General features: G+C 35.6%; 1 protein-coding gene across 8 annotated transcripts in view; it reads left to right on the top strand.

Moving 5' to 3' along the window:
- Positions 1 to 21,889, top strand: part of AKAP9 (A-kinase anchoring protein 9) — a 147,312-nt gene that overhangs the window by 65,512 nt on the left and 59,911 nt on the right. For 7 of the 8 annotated variants that reach the window (XM_060020544.1, XM_060020548.1, XM_060020546.1 and 4 more), the window contains 7 exons: positions 499 to 595; positions 1,853 to 1,945; positions 8,712 to 9,065; positions 10,780 to 11,004; positions 12,099 to 12,239; positions 12,735 to 12,838; positions 15,689 to 15,894. In XM_060020544.1, the coding sequence (XP_059876527.1) occupies positions 499 to 595; positions 1,853 to 1,945; positions 8,712 to 9,065; positions 10,780 to 11,004; positions 12,099 to 12,239; positions 12,735 to 12,838; positions 15,689 to 15,894 (1,220 nt within the window). The remainder of the gene's footprint in view (positions 1 to 498; positions 596 to 1,852; positions 1,946 to 8,711; positions 9,066 to 10,779; positions 11,005 to 12,098; positions 12,240 to 12,734; positions 12,839 to 15,688; positions 15,895 to 21,889) is intronic. The other variant, XM_060020545.1, reaches the window with a different exon arrangement.

Below are 21,889 nucleotides of genomic sequence, written 5' to 3'. Positions count from 1 at the left end.
TTTCTTGTTGGGCTTCCCTGGTGGTGCAGTGGTTGAGAGTCCGCCTGCCGATGCAGGGGACACGGGTTTGTGCCCCGGTCTGGGAGGATCCCACGTGCCGCGGAGCGGCTGGGCCCGTGAGCCATGGCCGCTGAGCCTGCGCGTCCAGAGCCTGTGCTCCGCAACGGGAGAGGCCACAACAGTGAGAGGCCCGCGTACCAAAAAAAAAAAAAAAAAAAAGTTAATACTTATAAACAGCTCCATGTCATGCTTTTGTAGTAGACTTTATACAATGGCATAAAATTCAGGGATAATCTGTTAAAATATTCTATCATTTAATTCTGCTGCTTTATTTTTAATCAGTCAAAAATATGACTTAAGTTACAATACCTGTAACTCTTGACCTGTCATTCTTGTTTCCATTGCCCCAATACACATTTTATGCATGCTGTAAATTTGGACTAACAGTAAAATTTACACACAACACTAATTCTTTCATCCTCTTTTATTTATTTTTAGCTTTTCCATTGATTCAATGGTAATTACTGAATCTGATGTACAGAAAACAGTATATCCTGGAAGTTGTCTAAAACAGAACATCGATGGTGCAACAGAGGTATTATATCTTTAAACTGTTATGTACACTGATTTTATTTTTGTTACTATCATTTTTATGTCTGTGGTTTAATAATTATCCAATAAATAGTTGCTAAGAATTAAGTATAGTAAATATGAGGATAATACATTATGTAAAAGACCCAGAAGAATATATAAGTGAAGAAATTTGATGTACTTTCATAGCATAGGAAAAACAGAAGAAAGTTAAAATTGAGAGGTGTTTTTTCCCCCTAAATACATTCTAGTTTAAAATTTGTCTTGTTTTATATAACATGGGGTGTATTACAAATTAGTTTCAGTGCCCTGAACTTTATAACAAATTAGTTTCAGAAAAGAGAAACAGCTTTCCTTCCTACCATGGAGAATTGAACTAGGCTGTCTCTGGAATAGTATTTAGGAATTCCCAAAATTCAGTATGCTAGGGCTGGGACATTGGATGAGGCTTTCTTCAGCACAGGCCATATGCTATAGAAAAGCCCCTCATCTTTTACAGTATATCTCATCTAGCTAAACCACCTTTTGCCTCTCCTCAGCACTGTATATATTCCCAGTTTGTGGCCACTTTTCTCAAACATAACTGTAAAACCCTGATCTTCACTCAGTAGATTTTTAGTTCTTAAGTCCTACAGAAAAAAGATCATTGCTGTCTCTCATTCTGGATATAGAAGAGAGACATTGGCCACATTCTCAATTCTTCCACATTCATCCCACATGGAATATCTGTTTGGATGACATTCAGATAATTGGTAAATAAAGAAGTACTTTCTTGCCAAGAACATGTTTACATTTAAATAACCATTCTTCTTTTTTCTGTTTATAAAAGTAATTTGTATTTGTAGAAAACTGGATACTATTAATAAGTACCAAGAAGAAAAGAAATTTGTTTATAATGTCATGAGCAAAGATAGCCACTGTTAACATTATTTAAAATTAAATACATGCACGTCTTATTAATTATATTTAAGAAGTATCTTTTCCCCACTCTAGAACTGTGTGTTAGTAATTATAAATATATTTCTCACTTTGCATCTTTGTTAAGTTCACTGTAGTAAGTACAATTATTTAGTAGAATTGTACACTAGAATTATTCGCTATAATTATTTTTAATAAAGGGAGCAGAAATTTATTTATTAAAATTTTTCAGAAGCTTTCTAAAAAATAGTAATCTTTTGAAGATATTTGAGAGTAGAAGTTTAAAAATAAGTGGTGTATAATTAGTGTAAATAAACATGTCATATTTTGCTTTTTAATTCAGTTTTCTGGTGAATTTGGAGTGAAACAGGAAACAAATATGGTTAAGTTGCTGGAAAAACAGTACCAAGAACGATTAGAAGAAGAAGTAGCTAAGGTAAGTTTATAGTTTATTTGGAAGGTTATTGTGGTCTGTATTCCCTTTTAGCCTTCAAAAAATATACGTTTTATTGGTGGTAATGCACTTTATTTTTTGTTGTAAATTTTATACATAGCTCATTTAAGTTGTCAAATACTGGTATTAACCACAATTGCCTTTGAATGGAATTTTCTGTGAATTTTTCTTTTGAGTAACGCATTCTTCTCTTGATGTAGAATAGTAATTAGAAACTTTTCAGAGTTATAAATTTGTTAACCTTGTGAGTAGTACCATAGGAAAGAGTTTGGCCTTCCTTAAAGGTGGGGGATATGGTAGGAAGTGAGAAAAGTGCTTGGTCTTCTATGTATTACCTTTGCCTACCTCCCAGAGAAGTTACTGTGATGTTAATGACTGTAGATGCTGTTGGCTGCTATGCCCAGAGCTATTCTTGTAATCTCCTGAGCACGGAGCATATCACCTAGTATACCGTTATGATTCCATTTCTTATGTCTCTGTATTCTCTTTTAAAATACTTACACCTAATTGGGTTCTTATTTTGGAACAGTTGAATTCTGAGTTTGTCTGCTTGTTTTTTATAATATTTAAACTGTTACAGTGTAACAATCATAGTGGAGTATATGCATTTTAAAGTGGAAGGAGTGACAGAATTTACAGGAAATGCATAAGGAATTAGTTTAAACATAAATTAGATGAGGAGGTCAAGACTCAAGGAAATATGTGGGCCATAAAGACCTACTCACTTCTATATCTGAATTGAATATTTAATTCACAGTAAAAAGTGAGGCACCATCACTTTTTTTTTTTTTTTTTGCGGTACGCGGGCCTCTCACCGCTGCGGCCTCTCCCGTTGCGGAGCACAGGCTCCGGACGCGCAGGCCCAGCAGCCATGGCTCACGGGCCCAGCCGCTCCGCGGCATGTGGGATCTTCCTGGTCCGGGGCATGAACCCGTGTCCCCTGCATCGGCAGGCGGACTCCCAACCACTGCGCCACCAGGGAAGCCCTCCATCACTTTTATATAGCTCTCACTATCTAGTTCTTTTAGAGACTTGCAGGTTTTCTTTTGTACTTAACCATTTACATAAATTTCTCAAGTGAAATGTTTATAGCAGAGCATCATAGTATAGTAGTTAAGAACATGAGGTTTGGTATAGGATTTACCATGCTTTAAATTCTTGTTCTGCTTTACTAGATTTGTGATCTTAGGAAAGTTACTTAAGTTTTCAATCTCGGCTCCCTCTATGTTAAAGGAGGAGAATAATAGAAATAATAGTAATTCTTGTGAAGATTCAATGAACTAATACATATAAAGCACCTAGAAGATAGTAAAGACTCATAAGTGACATTTTTAAAGTAGTCTTACTACTATGATAATGGTGATGATATAAATCTGTTTTGTGAAGCATCATTTATCCAAGCTGATAGCAGATTACCAAAGTACAGGTCAGTGAAAACTGTTCCAAAGGCAGCCAAGGTACTGTGATCCAAGAGACAACATTTGATGGCCCAGCTTGATCCTAGAATAGTATAGATGGTTTATATTAGTCACCAGTACAGACAGGATTATGCTCTACCCTATAACCCTCACATACGATATTAGAAAAAGACTGAGAAACATTGTTTTAAAAGCACAGGGTATATAGAAGAAGCCAGTAGAGGTAGTGATTCCCAACATAGATAACATTAGATTCAGCCTGTGATTTGGGTAGGTACTACTGAAAAAATAGACATTCATTAACATTTCACTGCCAGGCAGTATTCTGAATGCTAGGGTATAACAGAGGAAAAAGAAATGAAATCATTACTCCTATAGACCTTACATTCTAGTTGGTGCAAATAGACAATATACAGACAGTAGTAAATACTATGAAGAAAAAAATGAACCAGGGTAATAGGACAAGGAAATTCCATGGGGAGTGAGATGATGTTATTTTCTATAGGGTAATCACAGAAGACCTCACTTTTGAAGTGACATTAGGGGAGATTCCAGATGGAAGTGAGAGAGTGAATCGTGAAGATAACAGATTGAGCACCTTTTAAGAAAGTGGGATGCAAAAGAAAAAGTCAACAGTTCTCCAGTGGATGTCTTCAAGAGGTGTCCAAGGAGAACTGGCAAGAGTGTGAAGGTCACCTGCCCAACTGCCAGCTTTGCCAAGTTGGAGGATGGTTTGATTCAGTCTTGCCACCTCTGTATTCATGGGTTCCATTTGGAGAAATATTGTGAAGTCCTGGTACAGATTTATCTCCTCAGCAGACCTTAACTAGATATAAGAAGAAGAAATACAGGGAAAGAGGGGCAAGGACTTGCCCTTCAAGGGAAAATAATACTGCAGGTAATTTGACCTAAGCAAATGGAAGAATGGAGTTACTGTTTACTTAGGTGTTGGACTTAGGATGAAAAAGAACGCAAAGGAGTAGTTTCTGGAGAGGAGTGGGCGACTTAAGGATTCAGCTTTCCTGTTATATGCAAAACACTTATTAAATGTGTAAATATAAGTGTTAAGGAAGTGATTGGATATATAAATCTAGAGTTCAGGAACTAAGATAAAACTAGACATGTAAATACAGTAGTTAGTATCTAGTTAGTATCTAGTGTTTTTCAAGCTATGAGATATAACTTCTTTTTAAGTCATGAAATCAATTTATTGGTTTGGGACCAGGATTTTAATATTAATGGAAAAGTTCAATTATATAAAACATATACACACAAGTACCTATGTATGCTTTGGGTCACAATGTAAAATGTTTTTTTATTGTTGTTGTATGTGTATGTTTACCATGGTTGCAGTGAAAAATATTGAAAAAAATTAATATAGTGAGTGTAAATAGAGCAGGGACCTGGGAACTGAGCCTAGAGAATGCCGATGTTTAATGCTTTTCTTTTTTTTTTAAATTTATTTATTTATTTTTAGCTGCATTGGGTCTTCGTTGCTGCACGCAGCCTTCCTCTAGTTGCAGTGAGTGGGGGCTACTCATCGTTGTGGTGCACGGGCTTCTCGTTGCGGTGGCTTCTCTTGCTGCGGAGCATGGGCTCTAGATCTCAGGCTCAGTAGTTATGGCGCATGGGCTTAGTTGCTCCGCAACACGTGGGATCTTCCTGGACCAGGGCTCAAACCTGTGTCCCCTGCATTGGCAGGAGGATTCTTAACCACTGTGCCACCAGGGAAGCCCAATGCCGATGTTTAGAGGTCAGAGAAATGAGGAAGAACAAAGGAGGTGAAGGAGTGATAAATTAAATATGGAAAGGACAAACAATTGCATCACAGAAGCCAATAATAAAAGTGTATCAAGAAGAGAATGTATTAAACTGTCAGATGTTTCTGATAAATCAAGAAAGATTAGAAGTGCAAATAAATCATTGGATTTTACAATGTGAAATCATTGGTGACTTTCACAAGAACACATTTGATGGGATGGTAAAGACAAACTGATTACATTGGATTTGAGAGAGAGTGAAGGAGAAGAATGAGGAATTATTTTGAGTCGTACTTGAAAGAGGAGAAGTACAGTGGTAGCTAAAGGGTGATGTAGGGAGTCAAGTAGTGGATTTTGGTTGTTGCTGGTTTGTTTTTGTTTAAGATCAAGGATATCACATTGTATTTCTGTGCTAATAGAAGTGATTGAGGAGAAAGGGAAAAAAATAGCTGATTAAAGAGAGAGGAACAGTTGCTGGAGCAATGTCCTTGAGTAGATGAGAAGAGATGCAGTCCCCTGAAAAGTTGCCATTAGATAGGAGCATGGTAGTTTTAATCCATTAAAACAGGAAGGAAGGTAAGAATATTTGACTCATGATTCGGGTATGTTTTCAGATGCAGTATTTGGAGACTGTGGAAGTTCTTCTCTGATTTCTTCTGTTTTCTCAGTAAAATAAAAAGCAAAGTCGGCACCTGAGAATGAGAAAGGAAGAGAAGATGTTGGAGCTTTAAGGAGAAAACGAGAAAACAAAGGGCTAAGAGGAGGAATAAGAAATGGAAAAGACAAGGGAAACTGAGTAGAATCACCCAGTATCACTAATGGCTCATTTCAAGGGTAGTGGTTGTGAATTTAAAATGAGACCAGTCAGCTTGGTTTATTATTTTTCTCCTCAATTAAGTTCAGCTACACCCACACAGAGTAGGCAGAGTTAATTGTAAACACAGGTGAAATTTGGTTAGATGGTATGGTGGTGAATAGAAAGGAGAGAATTACAAGGTAGTTGAGTCTGGTTTTTTGTTTGTTTCAAACCACACAGTTCTTTTCATTATTTGTTATCTATTTCTAATCTAAATGAATATACAAAAGAAAGTGATCTTTATGATACCAGTTTTTCAGAATTTCAAAAGTTTGTTTTGTGACTTAACATATGGTCAGGTTTTTGTTGTTTGCTTGTAATCATCCTTATTGAGGTGTAATTTACATGAAATTTACATTCCCTAATTATAAGTGCAAAATTTAGTGAATTTTAACAAATGTTTGCATGTATGAAACCAACACCACAATCAAGATTTAAAACATCTTCATCACCTCCAAAGTGTTTTCATGTCCCTTTGGAGCCAGTCTCCTCCATTTTATATTGTTGGGTTCTACAATATTTAATAATACTTTGCCAAGACTGTTTGGGGAATTCCCAGGTTCAGTCCCTGGTGGGGAACTAGTATCCCACAAACTACATGGTGTGGCTGAGAAAAAAAGAATATTTGTCTGTGTTTTGTTTTCATGAGGAACGTTATCCCTAGCTTTATTTTCTTATAATGTCTTTGGTTTTGATATTAGGATAATGCTGGTCTTATAAAATGCTGAAATATATTCCCTCTTCTATTTTCAGGAAGAATTTATGTCGTACTGGTATTATTTCAGACTTAAATATTTTGTAGAATTAGATAATGAATCTTACTGGGCCTAGAGTTTACCTTGTTGGAAGTTTTTTTTTTTTTTTAACTGAATTCAGTTTCTTTAATAGATTCTGTTATTTTCAGGTGCTGTATTTATTTTAGAGTGAGCTTTGGTAGTTTGTGTCACTCAAAGAATTGGTCCATTTCATCTAAGCTGTTGAATTTATTGTTGGTAGAGCTGTTTATAGTATCCCTTTATCATTTAATGGCTGTGGGATCTGAATGTTATCTGTACTTTCTCACCTTTTTCCTTGTCAGTGTAGCTAGAAGTTTATTGATGATATTGATATTTCAAAGGATCCAGCTTTTGGGTTTTTTAAAATTGTTTTTGTTTTATTTTCATTGGTTGTTGTTCTTTATTTTTTGCTTGTTTCTGTTTGTTTTGGGTTTAATTTGCTCTTCTTTTTCTAGTTTCCTAAAAGACCTTTCTTCTTTTCCAATATATTCATTTAATGGTATAAGTTTCCCTTTAAGTTTTTCTTTAAGCTGCATTCCACAAATTTTCATTCAGTCCAAATCTTTTATTTCTCTTTTGACCTCCTTTTTGATTCATAGGTTATTTAGAAATAGGTTGTTTGATATCCATATCTTTGGGATTTTCAGATATCTTCCTATTGATTGATTTGATTAATATAATAATTTTTAATTCCTTCATGGTTGGGCATACCTTGTATGATTTCAGTTCATTTAAATTTGTTGCCCCAAATATGTTCTATCTGCTTGGATACTCCAAGCATACCTGAAAAGAATGTGTATTCTGCTGTTTTTCACACTTTGTTTCCCTTTGGTGTTATTTCCCTTCAGCCTGAAAAACGTCCTTTAGCGTTTGTGAGTAGTACCATAGGAAAGAGTTCGGCCTTCCTTAAAGGTGGGGGATATGGTAGGAAGTGAGAAAAGTGCTTGGTCTTCTATGTATTACCTTTGCTGAGTCCATTACTGAGTCCAAGCTCGCTCTGCTCACTGCACAACAGGCCAGTAAATCAGGAGATGAAGTTTTGAGGCAAGAAATACAACTTTATTCGGAAAGCCGGCAGACCGAGAAGATGGCAAGACTATTGTCTCCAAAAAACCATCTTATTGGGGTTTGGATGCCAGTTTCTTTTAAGAACAGAGAGTGGGAAGAGGTGGGGAAGTAAAGTAAAAAGGCGTAAGTCTTACAGATATCTCATGGAATGGCCAGCCTCAGGGAAGGGATGTGTTAATTTCTTCTTTTCTGCAGCCATTCACAGGTGGGCAGGGTCAGATTGTCTCCCTGTGAGCTGAACAAAGGCACTTTAGTTTCACATTCAGGCAGAGGGCAGGGTTCCCTGAGGCAGGCCATTATGTATGATTATAATGACAAAAGCAACAAAAAGCAAAGGTTAAAGTAAAAGAAACAGATTGAAAGGTGGAGTCAAAATTGTCTCTTCCCTGTTACACTCAAGGAAATCAGAAAGAATATGCCCAATGATATGGTTTAAAAGATTTAATAACAGTGGTGTTTAGTGTTAAGAATGGATTCAGTCTGAATGTCAACATAGAGAATTGATCAAATGAATTTATAGTACATATGTATAATTTGAAACTTTAAAGCCATTTAAAATTATATAGAAATGCATTTCTCGACTTAAAGATATTTAAATTTCTATACCAAACATTTATTGCTGTTACGGTAAGAAAAAAATTTTTACAATTATTGATTTTTAAAAGGCAGGCAGTAAAATACTTTGACAGTAGATTCATTGTAAAATAGAGAATCTTTATCTCCTTATCACTTTATCCTAGGATTTCTTTTAGTTTAAAAGCATGAGGCCATCTTTTTACTAATTCGAGTAATTTTGAGAGGTAACTTGCTTTTTAAATTCCTGGTAGTATTTATAGATCTAATCGTTTTTTGTTTGCTTCATTTCTTTAGGTCATTGTGTCAATGAGTATAGCATTTGCTCAGCAAAGTGAACTATCTAGAATATCTGGGGAAAAAGAAGATGCTCCATCTTCAAAACAAGCATCTGTTTTCTGTCAGGAAGAACATTATTTAAATGAAATGAAATTATCACAAGGTCACTTTGGTTTTCAGACTTTTGAGGCAACAGACAAGAAATTTAAAGAAGAATTTAAACCACTTAGTAAAGAGTTAGGAGAAGATGGAAAGGAAGTTCTGTTATCAAACAAGGGTAATCTTGATGATATACTAGAATCAAAGGACTGTGAACTGACTATTTCAGAAGAAATGTTCTCCAAAGATAAAACATTTATGGTCAGAGAATCTGTAAGTATGCTTCCTTCAGTATAAAAACTTATTTAAAAAAGTGTGGGGGCTTCCCTGGTGGCGCAGTGGTTGAGAGTCTGCCTGCCGATGCAGGGGACACAGGTTCATGACACAGGTTCGTGCCCCGGTCCGGAAAGATCCCACATGCCGCGCAGAGTGGCTGGGCCCGCGAGCCATGGCCGCTCAGCCTGCGCGTCCAGAGCCTGTGCTCCACAACGGGAGAGGCCATAACAGTGAGAGGCCCATGTACCGCAAAAAAAAAAAAAAAAAAGTGTGACTTTCCTCACTATAAAAATATTAACAGTAGTACTGCTTAATGGAGAAGATAAGTATTCAATTCAGTCTCAAATTGGGATTTTTAAAGTGTAAGAATAAATGACTTAGTATTATTATTAAATAAAACTAGTCAGATTCATAGTATTCCTATTTGTCCTGTACACATTGTGCATGGTAAAACCTCATTGTAAGTTATACCTACATTAATTTTGTTTCAGTCAATTCAAGATCAGTTATACTACAATTTGGCAATATGTGTGATTAAAAGATTTGCTTAATTTAATAGGATAATATCACAAGGAAAGAGCTACCCATTTGAGAAGACAATTTAAAGCATTCTACTCTATTTATACTAATACTCTTCTTCTTTACTTATTCATTAATGGAGGATCTATCCTGTGTCTATACCTCAACTGTTTGGGCCTTTAACAGAATGTAGTAAATTCTGCTTCTTTTAAAATTATCTTAATTCAATTTTTTTTTTTTTTTGCGATACGCGGGCCTCTCACTGTTGTGGCCTCTCCCGTTGCGGAGCACAGGCTCCGGTCGCTCAGGCTCAGCGGCCATGGCTCACGGGCCCAGCCACTCCGCGGCATGTGGGATCTTCCCGGACCGGGGCACAAACCCGTGTCCCCCGCATCGGCAGGCGAACTCTCAACCACTGCGCCACCAGGGAAGCCTCAGATTTTTTATTCATGTTCATGATAGGTTACATCTTTTTAGAGGCATATTCAATTAAAATTGTCAACTCTATGAAGTGCAAAGTTGTGAGGTAATCATGTAAACCTCTTTAATTTGCAAGCAACTGTTCAAGGCAGAATGATTTGTTTAAGTAGTAGCTCTTCAGGAATTGAGGTAGTTGTTGAAACCCATTAAGGAGTGGACTTCTTATGAGAATGAGAAAGTGGAATATAAGGCTTTTATTTCCAAATAGAAATTATTGAAGTTTGTTTCTTATCGAGCATTTCTCTGTAGTACTCTGATGACCACTGCATAATATAAATTAAAGAGATAAAATTTCTCTTTTTATAAATTTAATTTTAAAATATAAGTATTCCATTTATATTATTTCTTTATAAAATGTCAAGAGAAATAATGGAGTTATTCATTAAGAGTATAAGGAATCTTGAATGTCTTTCTTAATTCTTCTCCCTTAGATTACGTCTGAAATAACTGATAGTTACTTTGCTTTTGGAGAGCAACATGTATAATGATAATAAACTAATAACTTCACATTGATTTGAAATTATAATTAAGACAGATTTTTAAAATTATTTATGTTTTAGTTTTAATAATGGGAATTTTAAAATGAGGTGCTCTGTGGGGTTAGTATTAGAATTACTTTTGTTTGTATTTAAAATATCAGTGCCGACAGATTTCCACAAAATGTTTTATGGTTGAAATTTTAATTAATTAATTAATTTTTTTACTGTTATAGCTCGATGATGAGATTTTGGTATCAAGTATAGATGCTTCTAGACAACTAATGTTAAATGAAGAACAGTTAGAAGATATGAGGCAGGAACTTGTACGACAATACCAAGAACATCAACAGGCAACGGAACTTCTAAGGCAGGCACACATGCGGCAGATGGAGAGACAGCGAGAAGACCAGGAACAGCTGCAAGAAGAGATCAAGAGGCTGAATAAACAATTAGCCCAGGTATGGGACCCAGAGTCCCTTTCCTCCCCAATTAAAATAGCATTGTTCTTTATATAGCTTTTTTATTTTTTTTAAGTCAGAATTATTGCCGTAATATGAATAAATACAAATATTTAACATCAGGAACAGACTCCACCAGCACAACAGCCTAAGGTCTTGTTAGGGACACCTAACTCAACCTTGGAGTGCACTATCTCTCTACTGTTTGACATATCTGCCTTTTTAGGCATTGAAAAAGTGGTTACAAGGCTGTTTGTTTTTAAACATTCCATTGACCGTACATGGCAAAAGTACTTTGACAGTTTTGGAAATTCTTTGTGCTGGGGTGCAGTTGATATTCAGTTTTCCCATGTTTATTTATAGTTTTGTGAGTACACCAATTAGCATCTCCAAGGTTTACCTTTATCTATCTTTATTCTATCTTTTTAATCATGAATGGAAATCGGAAGTAGTATGTTTCTGGAACTTTCTCCAGGGAAACATCTCTTCTTGATTTGAGAAATGCAGATTTACATAATGTTCTTACCACTTTCTTGACTAAATTTACATATTCCTTGGTATTTGGGAGCTGGATTCTTTTCAATTGCTGTATATAATATACTCACAAAATCATCGTAGAAAAGCAAATATTTATGTAAAAGTTCTTATAAAAACAAATTTGTTAAATTTAGTTGAAAAGTTAAGGTACAACAAGAGATAACAAATAGAGAACTCTTGAAATATAGTTTCAGATATAGAATAATAGGAAAATTGGGAGTTGAACGTAAGATATATCATTTGGAAAAATTAATTACGCTTTTCTTCATTGCATTTTGTGAATTTAAACTTCTGAATTTTCAATGCAAAACTTGCATATAAAAATAATATTAATTGAACTGCAAAAATTGCTTAATATTTAGGCCTAATTAACTTTTTTTTAAGTTTCAAATTTTGCATTGAACTTTATATATGCTTTTAACCCCTAATCATGGAAGATGAAGCAGCGTAGAACCAGGGCCTGTTGGTTCCAGGGGGTTAAAAGAAGTCTGCTTAATATTCCTGCCTTTTCCTTCTATCGCAAACAATATTCTCTCATGACCTTTTTTCTTATTTAGAGATCCTCAATAGATAATGAAAACCTGGTTTCAGAGAGAGAGAGGGTGCTTTTAGAGGAGCTGGAAGCACTAAAGCAGCTGTCTCTAGCTGGAAGAGAGAAGCTGTGTTGTGAGCTGCGCAACAGCAGTACGCAAACACAGGTAGTATGGACTTTGACCCACCTAGGAGCAGTGGATCCACAATGCAGTAGGATCTGTGTGTCTTTGTTGTTTGTGTGAAATGTATTTTTTATAGGTATGAGCTTAACATATTTGTGATTGTTTACGTTTAAGGTAGGTGGGGTCAAGATGCCTTACATTCCATTTAGGGTAATTTGAATCTGACAGTGGTTTAGCAACAGCTGTTATTTCACCAAGGAGCAGAGTAACCTAACAAACTTTATTGTTGCATTATAGCATGCCTTAGCTTGAACCCATTAAAATTTTTTTCATCTGTGCACCAGACTTTTTATCTTTTTTGATAATGCTAATCTCTTGATAAAATATAGTTAAATACTCTTTCAAACAGTATCTGTTTTGCACGCAGAGGTTTCTTCTGTTTCATGTCATAACAGTATAGAAGAATGACATGCTATTTCCAAGATGACAGGTTTTCTTTCTATTTTGTCCTCTCTATCTTTTTATAAACTTAAACAGAATGCAAATGAAAACCAAGGAGAAATTGAGGAGCAGACCTTTAAAGAAAAGGAATTGGACAGAAAACCTGAAGAGGTGCCTCCTGAAATTCTGTCCACTGAAAGGTATACAGAATGCATATTTTTTCAATGTAAAGTGAGTTAAAATAGTTGTCTCAATATTATAAACTTTATTTGTCCTTATTTTTATTTTGTACATTTATTTTATTTGTACATTGTACTCTATGTAAAAAATCAGTATTTGATGATTAAATAGACAAATTAAAAAATCTTTTGTATATAATTTTATTGGATATTGATCATATACTTCACTCAGTGAATGATAAAGCATTCTTTGGTTATTGAACCTTTCTTGATAAATTTTATTCTGCTCATATGCCATTTTTTATCCTAAAAAACAAAGTTGTGCTTGTGAGTTTATTCCTTCACTGTTTGGACATGCATTCAGTATAAGCCACCCCCTGGTTTGTTCATGACGAGAAAAAAAATGATTTTAGTGATAGTCTGCATTTAACTTCTTTCATGCATTTACTTTATAACAGATGAGACCTTTTAATCCACATCCCACATTTTTAGAGGAATAAATTAATGATCCGATGTTAACAAAACTTTCCCTTACTTTGATTTTATAGAGATTAATATGAAAATGAGAATAGTTACCCTACATTAATATTAGGAGTTTAAGCACAGTATTTTATTTATTTAGTATTATTTTTTTAACATCTTTATTGGGGTATAATTGCTTTACAATGGTGTGTTAGTTTCTGCTTTATAACAAAGTGAATCAGTTATACATATACATATGTTCCCATATCTCTTCCCTCTTGGCGTCTCCCTCCCTCCCACCCTCCCTATCCCACCCCTCCAGGCGGTCACAAAGCACCAAGCCGATATCCCTGTGCCATGCGGCTGCTTCCCACTAGCTATCTACCTTAGGTTTTTTAGTGTGTATATATCCATGACTCTCTCTCACCCTGTCACAGCTCACCCTTCCCCCTCCCCATATCCTCAAGTCCATTCTCCAGTAGGTCTGTAAGCACAGTATTTTAAAATTTGTTTTGGTCAAATGAAAATAATTTCTCTAATTTAAAATTAAAACTAATATCTACTAACTTAATTTCCTCCTTTTCCAATCTGTGACTGTCAACCCTCTGTGTCCTCCTAACCTCCTTCCTCAGCTTGCATGGAGGAATTTGGCCCCTAAGATTTTGGCTTCCCCATTGGATCATCAGTATGGAACACAGTCAGTATGGAACTCAAACAAGAAAGACAGTGTATGAAAATTAGAGTTACCGTGGCAATATAAAATAAACAAAATGTTTATTTTATATTATTTATCTCTAATTAGTATATTTTTTAAATTATACAGTGTTTAATTTTTAGGAATTTATGTAGTGAGTGTTGATAAATGAGTATTCCTATTTATTTCTTTTTACCATCATATTAATTTTAATCACTTCTCTTATGTAGAAATATTTTCAAATTATCCTAGTCCGGGGGTGTTTGGGGCTTGAACAAAACCTCAGAAAAAGTTATAGAAATAAAACCCTTTACTTACTTCCTACTAATAACTAAATTATTTAGAGTTTTATTTTTAATCTCCTTGCTTATGTAACCAGAGAACTTGATCTAGGTGTAAAAATAGAACTGTCTTTTTCACTTGACAAATACTGAAGGAAGACCGCTCCATTTATTACTTTGTCTTAAAATAGTTACGTCACGTGCCTGTGAAAACAGATATCCTTTAACCAGCTTGTCAGTGAATCTCCCATAGTGTGAAGTTGAGAGAGAAACTGTCTTAAGTCAGAGGACCTTTAACATGAAAGTTTCTTATTTTGTCTCCATGTATTAAATATATAGTTTGCCACTGTAGTACCTTTGTTGAATTAAGCTGTTAGGACAAGAGAGTTGTTTAGTTATTCAAAAGGTTAATCAGTTCACCTTCTGAGTCACCGTTTATGGAAGTATATTTCTTGACACATGAAGATGTTTGTGTTGAGGAAAAATGAAAGCTTATGAAAACACTTTGTCCAGGATAATCCAATTTTTGTTTTTAAAATGTCTGTATTTATGAGAGAGGAAGAGGAAGGAAAATGTCTAGAAGGCTAGGCATTAAAATGTTAACCGTGATTATCTGTGAGTACTAAGATATTTTGGTGGGTGGTTAGGAGCATTTTTTAAAATTTTTAAAATAAGAATGTATTACCTATAAAAAACGAGAGATGCACTATTAATTCCATTTGGTTGAAAATAGGTTCCTTCTCCTGGCTGAAATGAGTGTGGTATATGTAACTTGAGAAGTTTCTGTCTCTGGAGCAGATAAAATAATCAACTGCTTGGGGTATATTACCTCTGGTGTTAGCAGATAATGAAATTGTACTATAGACCTTTTTAAAAACAGGTCTCTGCCTGTTTTTGTAATTTAACCATGTAGATCATCACCATTAAGGTATAGAAATACAAGCATATTTTTTTCTGGTGGAATTTTTGAATTTATTTTAAAATATATTATTTAACATAAAAGAAGATTAAATGTAAAATATATAAGAGTAACCATCAGTGGTATTACCAGCTCAATAACTTGCATGTGCTTAGGTACTGCCACACTTTTTAAAACTGAAATTTTGCATCTCCCTAAAATTTTCTTCTAATTTGCAAACTCTACTGGCTTAAAATTTTAGTTATTTGATTTCTTTCAGGTCAGTAAAATGCTGCACATTTTCAAAAAATATTATAGTTCACTGATGAAAATTTTTCAGAAGAAAACAAAATTTATAATTATAAAATAAATACAAAAAGCACTTCATTTTTAGTGCTATTGCATATTATTGTAATAGGATCATATGAAGTTTTATTTTTTAAGTCAAATATTTTGTAGTGTATTTTTTTGTGGAACATTAAGTGTTTGCTTTAAAAAGATTAAATATTTTAATAAATGTTTCCTTATCTATACAGGTATACACTCCAGAAAGCTAATAGCAGACTTCTGAAGATCCTCTTAGAAGTTGTAAAGACAACAGCAGCTGTTGAAGAAACAATTGGTCGCCATGTCCTTGGTATTCTAGATAGATCTAGTAAAGGCCAGTCATTGACCAGCCTGATTTGGAGGTCAGAAGCAGAGTCACCAATAAAGTCGTGTGTCCATGAGGAACACACAGGAGGTAAAAGTTTTATATGCTGTTGAAACTCTTGTCATTATCTTCAGTAAATCTTGCTGAGTTCAGGGCACTTTACTAGTGTTGAAAATACAGAAGAGAGAATATTAAAGTATTTTCCAATAAAAAGACCTCCAAACACAAATACACTAGAGCCACTCTTCTTAAGACACCGTTATTGTTTAGCATTTGCAAATGGGTGTCTTAGAGTTGTCATTACATATACTCAGGGTTATTACTCTGCTGCGTAAACCAAAGGCTGTTTAATTTCCCCACCAATAAAAGAAAAATTCCATATCACCACTCAGGTCTCTTACCAATATCTGTGAGGTATAACCAACATTCTGAAACCACTCTCTAAAGGGAAGAGTTTTTCTCAGATGGAGAAAGATAGGATCTGGATGCTTGGACCAGAAGATCAAGGCCTTCCTTCACTACCATTCCATACCCAAGAACTTCTCCCCAGTTGGAAGCCAGTCATCTAAAAATAAAAATGCCAGTTTATGCAATTTTTGAGAACATTCTGTTTGTTAAGTTTCATGTGGAGCAAGGAGAAGAAATTATCCCACTTAGAGAAAGTTTACTTAATTACAGGTTGGCCAGTAATATGTTTCTAAGTGCAGAGAAAAGCTTGATTTGGAATTTTAAGTAAAATTGATTTTAAAAACTTAGTTGAATTCAAAGATAATTTTAAAAACTGCTTTTAGTAAAGTAAGAGCCGAAATAATACTGTAACTTTAAACTTTTAAACTCACTCTTTTCAAACTTCGTAGAAGTATTTTATTTTAAATTAACTTCACTCTTGGTTAAGTTCTCAGTCGAGGGCTATGTGTTTTCTGCATATGAATCTTCATATATAGAAAAGAATTAAGTAATATTTTCTTGATCTCATTGTAAAAGTATTTATCAAGTTATGTTTTTTTAAAAACAATTATCTCATAAACTAGTTTCACTTAACCATTTGGGAAAGGGGGCATTTTGCTGTGCTGCAGGTAAGACCTACACCATATTCAAAAGACACTCTGAGGAATGTTCTGTACATTACAAGAATATTTTGTGCTTTTTTGTTAGCAGTTCTCCTAGACACTTCTCCAAGTGGTTGCTGAAGTATTCGGCAAACAACATATCTTTTTTTTTTTTTTAATAAATTTATTTACTTGTTTATTTATGGCTGTGTTGGGTCTTCGTTGCTGTGCGCAGGCTTTCTCTAGTTGTAGAGAGTGGGGGCTACTCTTCATTGCAGTGTACGGGCTTCTCATTGTGGTGGCTTCTCTTGTTGCAGAGCATGGGCTCTAGGCACGCAGGCTTCAGCAGTTGTGGCACACGGGCTCAGTAGTTGTGGCTCGCGGGCTCTTGAGTGCAGGCTCAGTAGTTGTGGTGCATGGGCTTAGTTGTTCCGCGGCATGTGGGATCTTCCTGAACCAGGGCTCAAACCCGTGTCCCCTGCATTGGCAGGCGGATTCTTTTGTTTGTTTGTTTGTTTGTTTTTTGTGGTACACGGGCCTCTCACTGTTGTGGCCTCTCCCGCTGCGGAGCACAGGCTCTGGACGCGCAGGCTCAGCGGCCATGGCTCACGGGCCCAGCCGCTCTGCGGCATGTGGGATCTTCCCGGACTGAGGCACGAACCCGTGTCCCCTGCATCGGCAGGCGGACTCTCAACCACTGTGCCACCAGGGAAGCCCAGCAGGCGGAGTCTTAACCACTGCGCCACCAGGGAAGCCCCAAACAGCGTATCTTAAAAGACAGCAAACTCACTTTCAGAGCAGTGTTCCCATAGTTATAAAAAGGAATAAATTGGTAATTTGTTGTTGTTGTTGTGTTACTTTTATTTTATTTATTTATTTTTAATTTTTATTGGAGTATAGTTGCTTTATAATGTGTTAGTTTCTACTATACAGCAAAGTGAATCAGCTATACCTATATCCCCTCTTTTTGGGATTTCCTTCCCATTTAGGTCACCACAGAGCATTGAGTAGAGTTCCTGTGCTGAACAGTAGGTTCTCATTAGTTATCTGTTTTATACATAGTATCAATAGTGTATATATGTCAATCCCACTCTCCCAATTCATCCCCCCCGCCCCCCCACTCTTGGTATCCATGCATTTGTTCTCTACGTCTGTGTCTCTGTTTTTCTGCTTTGTAAATAAGATTGTCTATACCAAGTTTTTCAGATACCACATATATGCATTAATATATGATAGTCTTTCTCACTTCACTCTGTATGACAGACTCTAGGTCCATCCACGTCTCTACAAATGACCCAATTTTGTTCCTTTTTATGGCTGTGTAATATTCCGTTGTATATATGTACCACATCTTCTTTTTCCATTCCTCTGGTGATGGACATTTACGTTGTTTCCATGTCCTGGCTATTGTAAATAGTGCTCCTGTGAACATTGGGGTGTATGTGTCTTTTTGAGTTATGGTTTTCTCTGGTATATGCGCAGTAGTGGGATTGGTGGGTCACATGGTAGTTCTATTTTTAGTTTTTTTAAGGAACTTCCATACTGTTTCTCCAAAATGGCTGTATCAATTTACATTTCCACCAACAGTGCAAGAGGTTTCCCTTTTCTTCACACCCTCTCTAGCTTTTATTGTTTGTAGATTTTGTGATGATGGCCATTCTGACTGGTATGAGGTGATAACCTCATTGTAGTTTTGATTTGCATTTCTCTAATAATTAGTGATGGTGAGCATCTTTTCATGTGTTTGTTGGCCATCTGTATGTCTTCTTTGGAGAAATGTCTATTTAGGTCTTCTGCGCATATTTTGATTGGGTTGTTAGTTTTTTTGATACCAAGCTGCATGAGCTGCTTGTATATTTTGGAGATTAATCCTTTGTTAGTTGCTTCATTTGCAAATATTTTCTCCCATTCTGAGGGTTGTCTTTTCATCTTGTTTATAGTTTCCTCTGCTGTGCAAAAGCTTTTAAGTTTCATATGGTCCCATTTGTTTATTTTTGTTTTTATTTTCATTATTCTAGGAGGTGGGTCAAAAACGATCTTGCTGTGATTATGTGATTATGTTTAATTTATGTCAAAGAGTGTTTCGCCTGTTTTTCCTCTACGAGTCTTATAGTATCTGGCCTTACATTTAGGTCTTTAATGCATTTTGAGTTTATTTTTGTGTATGGTGTTAGGGAGTGTTCTAATTTCATTCTTTTACATGTAGCATAGAGGATTATGTTATATTCCTTTTCTGTGAGAAAGCAGACTTGGAAGGACATCTGATCTACTAGCCTACTTTCTTATGCATGGTTATGCATCTAAGTCTCCCAGTATAGATTAAATATGTCTATGTCCTATTTTAAGATATGCAATAATAGTTTTTCTATTATAAGTAATTTAATCAGTTCAGTTATACAGTTGTATTGAACAATGTCTTTTTGCTCTCTGCTTTACACCAATTCTCAGTCCAGTGAAGGAGGCACTGAAATTCCGATTCAAGGCAAAATAAAACCGTGGTACTTAATGTTTTACTTAATACCACTTTATGTATTTGAATCAATTAAGCCTTTTGAAATAAATATTTAATTATTTAACTATTAATAGATACTGAAAGAATAATATTAAGATACAAAAGGAAAAATTAAATCCTCTGCTAAGAAATATAGTACGAAGACTAGTAAAGCAGAGTTAAGAATTTTGCTGGTGTTATGTGTAATTTCTATTTAATTAGTTTTTATATTTTTGTGTTTGGCAGTGATGTGCTAGTCTTAGTAACAAAATTAGGAAGATCACTAGTATCATTTGGGGGCACTTAGATTCACTTTGCATCTTGAAGGAAATATTGAATTAATAGAATTTATAATTTAAAACTGAAGAAGATAATGTCTTTAAAATACTGACACCATGTTCCATACGTAAGAATTTTTCTGATGTTTCTTCAGATTTTTAATGAAAGTATTATTGTAAAAACTAAAATGAACTTTTGAAATATTTCTTTTATGTCTTATTTAATATAACAAAAAGCTCAGTTTTAATCTGATTATGAAGGAACTCTTGCTTTTCAATTTTTATATATGACCTTTTGTTGTGAGCAGTAGCACTTGTAATCTGTTTGCAGCCCTCAAGTCTGAACTTGTTTAGAGTTTAAACATGTGTGGACTTGTTAACTCTCTAAAAAAATGAATAATTGACTTGCTAATGTTTGCTTCCTCGTAAGAGCAACCTAGTTTATGAAATTGAAGGGAAATTTTGAGCCAATGTGAAATCGCTTGAACTTGAGTGAATATTAGACTAGTTCATAAAAATGAGTTCCCGTAGGATGTGTTGAAAGAAGAGGTCCTTTAGGTCTACACTCTGATGGTTCAGTAATAAAATACATATACCTCCCCCTTAGAAGACCAGGGACTAAATCTTACTTGCTGCAGATTTTTTTGGAGCAGTGTGTTGTTACAGCAAGAATACTGGATTAGTATGAGGAGATCCTTGTTTTAGCTCACTGTGACCTTGAGCAAGTCTCTTAGCCTCCTGGGGACTCACTTCAGTTTACTCATCTGTTAAGTGTAAGAGTCACACGAGTCAGTGGTTTCCATTTGGAACGCCAGAGATCTTCAGGCCACTGGGGCAGGGGAATGCTCTATCCTGTCACCCGCCCTGCTTAAACTGAGAAGCTTGTTGCTATCTGTATGGAATGAACATGGTAAAATCCATAAAAAAAGTGACTGAAGACCTTTTGAATAACCATCATCTACCATGTTTAAGACACAGATCTGAGTGGTTGGCCAATCTGAAATCATGATTCTGTTCACCAAACTGGTCATTCTGAGATTTCTATTGGCATTTTATGAAATTGCCCTGCCAATTTATCTTTTTCTTGCCAAAGACTAGTTATAATAAATACAGTACAAGTTTGATGTTGTTCTCATTCCTTTATTTCACTGGAATAAACAAAGTTCTGTATCTTCATTGGAACATATTTGATTATTTTTATTCGTTTGTTTATATCTTCAAAATGTTATCAGTAAAATACATTAAGCTGGTTCACATCTTCATATTTTCTAGGTACTTTAATGTCTATTTTTTTATTAGCCATTTAAAAAATTAACATTCAGTGGCTTTTTTTTTTTTTTTTTTGCGGTACGCGGGCCTCTCACTGCTGTGGCCTCTCCCATTGTGGAGCATAGGCTCCGGACGCGCAGGCTCAGCGGCCATGGCTCACGGGCCCAGCCTCCCTGCGGCATGTGGGATCTTCCCGGACCGGGGCACGAACCCGTGTCCCCTGCATCAGCAGGCGGACTCTCAACCACTGCGTCACCAGGGAAGCCTTTCAGTGGCTTTTTATAAGCCATTTTGTTTTATATATCCTTTGTATTTTGTGTTTGAGATTTGCTCCCATGCAATATATAGTATCTTCAGGTTTTTTCCTCACCATGGATTCCTTCTCTGTACCCTAAAACATGCTGATACCTTCATAATTTAAAAAAAAATTGTTTTTTCTTAGCTTTGCTCCCCCCTTAAGGTAAACCGCAACAAACTCTATGTGAGATTAGACCAGCTCTTGCTTCCACCAGCTTTGGTTTCTGTTTCTATAGTACCAAAGCTGTTCTCTCTAAGGACAGCAGTGACCTTCTGATTGTCACATCCAGTAGCATCTTCTCAGTCCTTGTCCCGTTTGACTTTCTAGACAAATAACATTATTGAAGTCTCTCTCTTTCTGAAACATCCTCTTCTTGTCTCCTGGAACATCTCTTTCCTGTCTTTCTCTGACTTTTTTTTTTACACAGGTTCTTCTGTTGGCTTATGCTCCAACCGTTGTTTGTCCTCTTCTCACTAAATATTGCTCCTAAGGCAAATGTGTCTACTTCCAGGCTTCAACTCTCACCTTTCTACAGTGACTCCTAAGTCTCTACAGACCCATATTTCCAGAAGTTGACTTCTCTCCTCCACATAGCCCATTAACACTTCAGACTAATCATTTTTCATGCTTACTCTGTATACTTTCTCCTAATTCTTTAATATTTCTCTTAATGACTCTTCTGTCCTCTAAGAATCATCTA

Source organism: Delphinus delphis, chromosome 9, assembly GCF_949987515.2.
Source record: "Delphinus delphis chromosome 9, mDelDel1.2, whole genome shotgun sequence".
In the NCBI taxonomy this organism is placed as follows: domain Eukaryota; kingdom Metazoa; phylum Chordata; class Mammalia; order Artiodactyla; family Delphinidae; genus Delphinus; species Delphinus delphis.
This window is presented reverse-complemented; position numbering and strand designations above follow the sequence as displayed.